General features: G+C 35.4%; 1 protein-coding gene across 1 annotated transcript; it reads left to right on the forward strand.

The window, feature by feature from the left end:
- The first annotated feature begins 1,243 nt into the window (after window positions 1–1,243).
- LOC127833896 (integumentary mucin C.1-like) lies at window positions 1,244–8,738 on the forward strand. The gene is made up of 4 exons (XM_052359408.1): window positions 1,244–1,772; window positions 4,624–4,811; window positions 6,792–6,991; window positions 7,625–8,738. Exons 1-4 carry the CDS (start codon window positions 1,602–1,604, stop codon window positions 8,239–8,241), a joined length of 1,176 nt encoding a protein of 391 aa, XP_052215368.1. The 5' UTR covers window positions 1,244–1,601; the 3' UTR covers window positions 8,242–8,738.
- Window positions 8,739–9,104: the final 366 nt, after the last annotated feature.

A 9,104-nucleotide genomic window follows, 5' to 3' on the forward strand; every position in this document is an offset into this window, starting at 1 on the left:
ACCCATTTATGCCTAGTGGACTCTCCCATCCTTCTAAATTGGATCAATTTATTTCCAAAATTAGGGATGTCTAGTATATTTATTTTTATATTTAGAATATTTCTTACAGAAATTCCTTTAAGCAAACAGCGCAGACCCTACTGAGACGCCGCATCATGCGGCGTCTCATCTGGGTCTACGCTGTTTGCCAAGGCCTTTTTTCTAGACGCTAGGCATAAATGGCTTAAATAAGTAATGCCACAATGGAAGCTATTTTGATTTGCTGTTTATATCCGGTTACAGATGGGGGTAGGGTATGTGATCGTTTGACTTAAAGTGGTATGTTAAGGTATCTTTGTTATAACATGGTTTACTTCACACGTGTCTTTGCAGTAACAAGTATTTCGTCATCAACATAACCATACTCCTCCCCCCACACTCACTAACACTAACCCCACTACTACTTCTATCACTTTACGTATGCTAACAGATATCCCGTATGATCTTTCATAATTATACTAGTATTTAAAATCAATAAGTGACATCCTCAAAAGCGCTTATAGAAAACTGAACTATATTTCTTAAAATAAACACAACTCTTACAAGTTGTAAGCTAGCTGAAATGTTTGTGCACATATATTTCAATCACATTTAACTGTTTTCAACATAATTTCGCGACAAGTCTGAATAGTTATATTTTTTAAGTAAAATAAATTGGGATCTCGTAAAACAAATTTAAGATCGAACAATAAAAGTTTAGTTGATTTTTTAATCTAAAGGCAAACTAAATGTAATAAAATAAATAAAAATTACATATAAAATAATTAAATTTTCTCTAAGTTAAGTTAATATAAAGTAAAGACTTTGTGTCGGAATCCTTTGTAAATAAAACCCAAAGACATAACACAAGTGGACTTTTTTCGCGGATACGTTACATCAATATAAACCTGCATAGCCAACTCCGGGTATGTTTATAAAAACATTTTAAACATTTTTTTTTCTCTGAAAACTTAAGATTTTAAAATTACTTATCATCGGTAGTCTTGTATAAAAATATAGCCACACATATAACACTGATGGAAAACGAATTCTTTGTAGATATGATCACAATGCAATGAATGCGGTTAGATTTATTTATACGGGTATATAAACCGTGAATAAAACTAATTATCTACTGCGTTTACAGAGTCAATCCTTGGTTGACTAAGCATTTTAGGGTTATGTAGGTTTACTGTACCTCCGGGTATAAATAAGAGTGATTGTTAGCCGTATAATCAGATTGCAGACAGCTGATCAAATGATAGGAAAGTTTTCGGACACATTTATATGCTTTGACATGCGCGAGAAATATTTGCAGTATTCTTAACTTTGGTGATATACTTCAACAGAAGTGAAAAAAAACGTATAACAGCATTAAGAAAGATCTTAAGGAAATTAAGAACTATGCGATTGCTGAAAAAAATATAATTCAATCAAATCAATTAAATCAAATACAATTTATTTTGATTAAATTAAGCAGTATTTTTTGAACGACTTTTAAGAGAACTTACAAGAAAGTGTGACAGATTCTGACAGGACTTCGCGTTTATTTCGTTCTGCTTCCGGAAAGGAACATTAATAAAATGAGTTTTGTGACATTGATATTTACGACATTGGTTGCCATGGCGACGATTTCAAATGTGAAAGGTCACGGGATGCTGTGGGACCCCCCGCAACGGTCGTCCGCGTGGAGATTCGGATACGACGTTCCGAAAAACTACAATGATAATGAACAGTTTTGTGGCGGTGCCGGGGTAAGAATTTAATTGTTCAGTTTGTTCTTATATATTTTCAAACTCCACTCAGCGGTTATCTCTCCACGGCTACTGGCGATAACCACTGCCATCACAGGAAACTCCTTCCAGATTGTGAAGGATTTTTTATGTTAAAGTATTTTATTATGAAAAGAAGCATCCTGTTTTGGGTCGGTACAGACTATTAGTAAAGATCTGGTAAGTGGAAACAAAAAATTGTTTGGCCTTATATATTTTTCAGAAGTTATTGCATCAGTCTTAAATCATTTCCTTACGATTACATCATTACAACTTTTGTATACTTTCCTTTGTTGTTTACCACGAAAGGTTTTAGTACTTTGTAAAATGTTGACATATAGACATAGGCATTAATAATTTGAACACGTATACCAATTAATTTAAGCTGAAATTAATAAATTGTGTCTTTTAATAAAGAAACTATAATTGCGACTAAATGAGTTATCTCGTGTGTTTAATGTATACTACTATCTGACCGCAATATCTTTATATATGTTCTAAATGATTTTTGTGCATGCTTACCAGGATGTAAACACGTGAAACAATGCATAAATTACATATCACTATCATGGAGAATACCCGAATCTTGATAATGAGAGAGCCGACAGCGTTAAAAGTCCATTGGCAAGATACCGGGAAGTTTCTGCTGAAGTAAATGTTAAAGGAACAATTGACTGAATGAAAAGCCTAAAGGCCATCAAAAAGAATAAGTACACAAACATGAAAAGAGAAGTGGTGAAATATTGCAAACCATCCTATATCAATCGAAAAATCAGAAATTTGTATCAAGAGTTTGGTATTTTGCGAGTAAATGCATGGATCTTAATGTTATTTCTGATTGGCTAGACGTTTATTTATGCTCTTGTGTTAATTAACGTTATAATTACATCATATCTATTTACGAGGCTGAACGACCTTTTCATTCGGACGCTAAGGTCAAAGTTATATCTTTGTTTTTCTTGTTTTGTTACTATTCATTTATTCATGATTATACTGCTACGATCGTTTCATTTTCATTTAATAATAAAAGATTCGTTTTTCAAATTAATAAAATAATTTCAAATAATATGCAAAATAATTTGCAGATTAATATCAAAATACTGTAATTTGACCCCCTCTCTTGCCGCCCAAAATCGCAAGGTAAATGTTTGCCGTCAATAATTTAACGATATTACTGTCCTAAATAAACTCAACTGTCTTCTGCAAGAAACAAGAAGTATTTATCCGTTAAAACTATTTAAAGTAACGTACCCCATTAATAAATACACTGAAAAAGTACGTTACCTCAAAATCAAATACGACGAGATTCACTTGAAAAAAAAACCACATCACTGAGTATGCAAGAAAATTATAAAAAAATGTTAGGGACATATTTATTGGAATTTATGGCATATATGACACAAGTGGAAGTACGATAACTTAATCAATATCTCGTTCTCATCCACGTTTTAAGGGAATTGTTAAGGGATTTTGGCATTTTTCAAATGTCATTAGATACATTCGATTGCTTACAAATCTTAAACGTCTTGTAATAGACGTTTTATTTTTATTGTAAGTAAAAAAGTTAAAATGGCCGGTGTTCGAACCCGTGATTACTAGAACTGTTAGCGGATGCGCTACCACAGCGCTACGCATACTTCACCATTAGCAGCGAAACATTATATCTACAACAGAGGGGGTAATTACGTGATAGCCAAGATGGCAACGTCCATGCCCAGACAGTTATTTTTCGCATTTTTATATCATTCATTGCTTTTGTTTGATTTTTACATGACGCTCAATTTCCAGCCATATATAAATAAAAAAGGTGATAAGCGTTTATTTCGTATTAAAATACGCTTTATATCTCGACTTTACTCCCCACAAATTTGTTAGTGAATATTTGCTGTGATTAGGTCATCCCGCTAAAAAATTTCGCAGCGAGTTATAAAGGTCGATTATAAAGCGAATATGCATACGAAATAAACGCTAATGACTTTTTTGCTGAAATGGCTGGAAAGTGAGCGGCATTTGAAAATTGATACGATAAATAAATGGTTTAAAACGGCGAAAAACCTGCGTCGGCATAGACGTCGCCATCTTGACTATCACGTGATTACCCCCTCTGTATAGAAAACGTCAAAATCTTTTGCAAATAATAGAATTGTTATACGAACGTGATTTGCTTTATTTTCTAAGAACTTTTTTTTCACTAAAATGGTTTTAGAAAAATTCACTAAAAATGGTGCATGAACAACTTCTCAGATGTTAATCTTCGATAAAAAGTTTCTAAGTGGAAAATTGTAAGAATTAGAAAAGTCAATGTTAATTATCTTATCTATTTCGTCTGCCAACATCCTACTACATCCGGGCATTTCACCGCATTTGTACACTTAATATTGTGGTTATTAATTCCAATGGACAAAAAAACGATGATCGCACATACTGACGGTTGAAAATAAAAAACAATAACACACACCAGAAGAAAGCGCGCATGTATCTCTAAAGAAAATATGCATGACCGGCGTGATTTTTCTCGAATGATTTCTAAAAAGAGATAGCAGGGAATCTTATTAAGTGTAAAAAAAAACTATTCATTCAAATAGTTAATTCAATTAGTCATTCATCTATTCAGCAAAATTCGCTGTTAATTTGAACCAACGAATTTGCGTCCTTGAATTAAAATCAGAAACTTAAACACAGAGAGCTTATTAAAAACACGACACACAAGGTTTGAGATTTCGGTTATATTACTCAATACATTAAAACAAGACATTTTTATGGACGCTTACGCAAGTAACCGATTTCTTACGAAGTACCGCGGAAATTAACGAACGTATATGTTATATTTCAGGTTCAGTGGAATCAGAACGGGGGTCGTTGTGGAGTGTGCGGTGACAATTACGCCGATGCCGTAAAAGAAAACGAAGATCTCAACGGAAAATATGTGACCGGAACGATAACCGGAAGTTACGTCAAAAGTGCCAATATTGAGGTTACCGTAAGGCTTACAGCCAATCACAAAGGGTGGTGGGAGTTTAGGTGAGTACAAGCTATTGTTCCTTTGATTTTTTTGAACTTCAGAGTATAAATCAAAATGATAAAGTCCTCGCAGGGATTATCTTCATTGATAGCCTAACAAAAACCACTGCCATCACAAGCAAAATCCTTTCAAATCTTTTTATTTACTTCAAATCAATGCATTTATATACTTTATCATATGTTTTTAAATACAAGTTTTGCATTAGAAAATGAAAAGAGAAAATAATAATTTAAACCCTAACAAATAGAACTTATCATACAATATATAATCAACAAGTGACTTGTTATGACGCCATTGAATTGATGAACAAATTAAGCTCACAGGTTGACAAAGACTGTCGTAAAGAATACAGCCTCTCCTTAAAGTGTAACGTCCCGAAGTTTGAAGCCAAATATAATGATCATGTTATAAGTTGAAAAGGTCATAACATAAGCATGTTGAGCATTATATGATATAGGACAACACCGATTGCTAATGGACAACATCATATATAGAGAAAGCAAATCATTTGATTGATGAACATTATAAAAGTCTAGCTCCTCGTCATAAGATTGTAAAAGACAAAGGCATAGGTCGCAATAATTACCGTCCTGATAATTTCTATGTAGTTTCGGTTTTCCTATAATTTTACTAGCCTATCTTATGTCGTCTCTCCTTCTATTCTGTGTAATTATATTTTTTATACTGAGACGAATGGCGTTACTTTAAAGTTCACATTCTGGCAAATATTTCCTAAATAGGAATATCGATCGTATTTGCATTTGTATTCTCGTAAACACATAATGTATTAGCAAATGATAAATTTATTGCATGCTTAAGAAAACATATGAACATCCAGAGTTTGATACTCTATTTAAGTGGGGTGCACATTTACGATCGGGAAAGCAAAACATTTGTGATTTTTTTTCTCGGACCGTCTAGCTCAGTTAGTATATAGCTGGACTTCACACCCCCGAAACGCGGGTACGGCCCCATAACTTGTAGCCTTTTGTCAGTACTTGGCGTAATTATGTGCTCATGTAACTCGTATACCGGCTGGCGCAGGAAAAGAGTGAGTTGGTTAACTGACGCATTATATCACTGAAATACGGTTGAAAACGGTGAACAGAACAGCAACAAAACAAACGGTAACAGTTCATGCAATGGTCTCAGAAGATAGGAGTTAGATCCATTAACAATGTCCTACGAACACTCGATTCGTCATTGTCGGCTCAGGTACTACGGGTTTCTTGGGAAGTCTTAAGTTAACTACCATTTACTCGAGGTACGGGGAATAAACTTAAATGGAGTATGGCCAGGTGCCTTTGAGCGTATTTTTTGTACCCGGGGTATATTGTATTATACTTAAAAGTACCCGATGTACTTTAAAGTAATACCTGAGCCGACAACGATCAATCAGACAACCACGATTGCTCATTGTCGGCTGAGGTGATTATTTAACACATTTATGCCTAGCGTCTAGAAAAAAGTCCTTAGCAAACAGCGTAAACTCAGATGAGACGCCGCATGATGCGGCGTCTCATCAGGGTCTGCGCTGTTTGCTTAAAGGAATTTCTGTAAGATATATTCTAAATATAGAAATAAATATGCTATACATCCCTCATTTGGGAAATAAATTGATCCAATTAAGAAGGATGGGAGAGTCCACTCGGCATTAATGGGTTAATGAATACTCTTAAGGACCTGTATACTACAAAAGCAAATATACTAAAACCCGGAGTATGGCCGTTCGCCTTTCAGTGTTTTTTTTTCCGTACACGGAGTACATTTTTGTATGCTAAAAAGTGCCCGGTTTTCTATTAAGCAATATCTGAGCCAACAACGACCAATTGAGCCCTACTAACCTATATGTGTGTCTTCGAGATAATTCGCACACAAAACATGGTAAACATAAAGCTCGACGCTATTTTTTAAATTCTCAAATTACTGAAACATGAACATTTAGTTCTTTACTTTTTAGCATTTTTTCGCTATTCTAGGCTTTGCCCTTTACCAAATTCACGCACGAAAGTGACGCAAGAGTGTCTCGATCAATACCTTCTCACGACCGATAACGGGAACACCCGATACGACCTCGTAGCCAATCAGATCATCGACAGCAGAGAATTCAAGGTCGGGCTGAAATTACCCGATAACGTCACGTGTGAAAATTGTGTCCTGCAGTGGAAATACAATTCAGGTTTGATGAATGATAAATATGTCTTGTGTGGCAGCAAGGAAGAAAATCAATAGAGTTAATACCCGTATTAATACTTAAGATAAGAAAAACAAAACATTATGCGAATTAACTATTATTATTTTACCCATATTGGAGATACCCCGGTAACCACTGGAAATCATAGTTGCTACCGTTAACATATCGGTTACTGTGAATCTGTATTGGGTGGGGTGGGGGCAAAAATTGCTAGTGTAAATCAATAAGGCAGGTTACCACAGTGGCTACTGTTTACCCATATGGGAGGTAACCAAAGCGACTATTGTTTACGCATATTTGAGGTTAACACATCGGTTACTGTTACTCTGTATAGGGTGGGGGCAACAATTGCTAGTGCAAATCAATACGGTAGGTTACCACATTGGTTACTGTTTACCTATACGGGAGGTAACCAAAGCAGTTACTGCGAACCCATATTGGAGGCTACCACAATGGTGAGATCGAGGATGTTATTGGATCAAACCCGACTAACAAGGAGTGTGCTGGAGCAGCACAGAAGCGTTTGTTGTTGCTTATTTTGGCTTGACACAAATAAATCGTGTCGGTAAGTTTAATTCGAACAGCGTTTTGATATGCCTTGTTTTGTTTTCATTGCAGGGAATAGTTGGAGCTGCAATAGCACTACTTGCTGCCTTGGGTGCGGACCGGGCCAGGAAAATTTCTGGAACTGCGCGGACATTAGAATCGTGGACTCTGGAAGCAGTGGACAAACAACAACACCAACAGAAGCAACAACGGCGGTATCAACAACAGAAACAGCAGTAACAACAGCACACGTAACAACCCCATCTCCTCCAGCCATATCCACAACACCTTCTTCAATGACAACTACAACGCCAGCAGTAATTACAACCACTCTTCAAACTACTACTGCCACTACCGCATCAAAACCTACATCATTACCGTCTTCAACAACAACATCTTCACCGTCGTCATCGTCATCATCCTCAACAACAACAGTGTCCTCATCAACCACAGATTCCAAAATAACTTGTAACGCGATTGGTGCTTGGTTCGGCAATAGTGCAATGGATGCTTGGTGCGCAACCAACTGCGCCGCCGGAAACTGCCCGTCCACTTACTGCGCATGTACCGGCGTCAAGTCCGTTTGCGCATGCGAACCAGTTGCGCCTTTTAATGTTCCCGGTATGAAAGAGTGGTGTTGTAAGAATTGCGCATTAGGCAATTGTCCGCCCACCAATTGTTCATGTTAACATTCTCAATTAACTGCTATAAATTTATTTTCTGCGATAAATTTTGTGAAGAAAAAATTTGTAAGAATTGCGCATTAGGCAATTGTCCGCCCACCAATTGTTCATATTAACATTCTCAATTAACTGTTATAAATTTATTTTCTGCGATAAATTTTGTGAAGAAAAAAAATGAAAATGAAGTTATTTTTTTTTACTGAAATGTCGAAATTGTAAAAGAAATGTGTACATGTATTGCTTACTTGTACAGATGATGAAAGATTTGTCTTAGAATGACAGAAAACAATTGTACAGTTAATTAAATACGTCACTGTTAATATAAATGTTGGCATATAATGTAACCAATGTTCATTATTGTTAATCAATAATAGAGGACATAAATAAGCAGTTTGTTCGTTTTTATATTTGAGTTTAACGACAACTCAACACATACCGGTCATCTTTTCATCTCGTGTCGTTTGTAAATGATGATGTTGGAATCAATAAAGCAATATAGACTAGACGGTATTTATAAATAAGAAGCGTTAATGGCTCGATGCGAGTTCAAATATGGGGCGTGCTCTATGAAAAGGTGTCTTAATGCACTTTCCGCTTTTATGCTATTTTTCGTTTAAAGAAAGTCTCTTCTTAGCAAAAATCCAATTTAGGACTGCACAGGCTAATCTGTGACACTTTACGCACATACATGAAGCCCCCTTTTCACAAAGTGAGGATCATATGTTTTGATTTCTGTAAATTGTATTTTGAGGCCATGATGGTCGCTAAGAGTTTTGCGTCAGAAATTCAATATGGAAGTCAACAACAATTATTATTATTATTATGTATTTTAAATGGAATGTTTTTTATAAGTAACAAACAAAAAAACA

Source organism: Dreissena polymorpha, chromosome 6 (assembly GCF_020536995.1).
Source record: "Dreissena polymorpha isolate Duluth1 chromosome 6, UMN_Dpol_1.0, whole genome shotgun sequence".
Classification (NCBI taxonomy): domain Eukaryota; kingdom Metazoa; phylum Mollusca; class Bivalvia; order Myida; family Dreissenidae; genus Dreissena; species Dreissena polymorpha.

Coding starts and splice junctions, on each gene's coding strand:
- LOC127833896 (XM_052359408.1), top strand. CDS start 1,602: ATGAGTTTTGTGACATTGATATTTACGACATTGGTTGCCATGGCGACG. Junction 4,812..6,791: donor AAAGGGTGGTGGGAGTTTAG/GTGAGTACAAGC, acceptor TCGCTATTCTAG/GCTTTGCCCTTTACCAAATT. Junction 6,992..7,624: donor GCAGTGGAAATACAATTCAG/GTTTGATGAATG, acceptor TTTTCATTGCAG/GGAATAGTTGGAGCTGCAAT.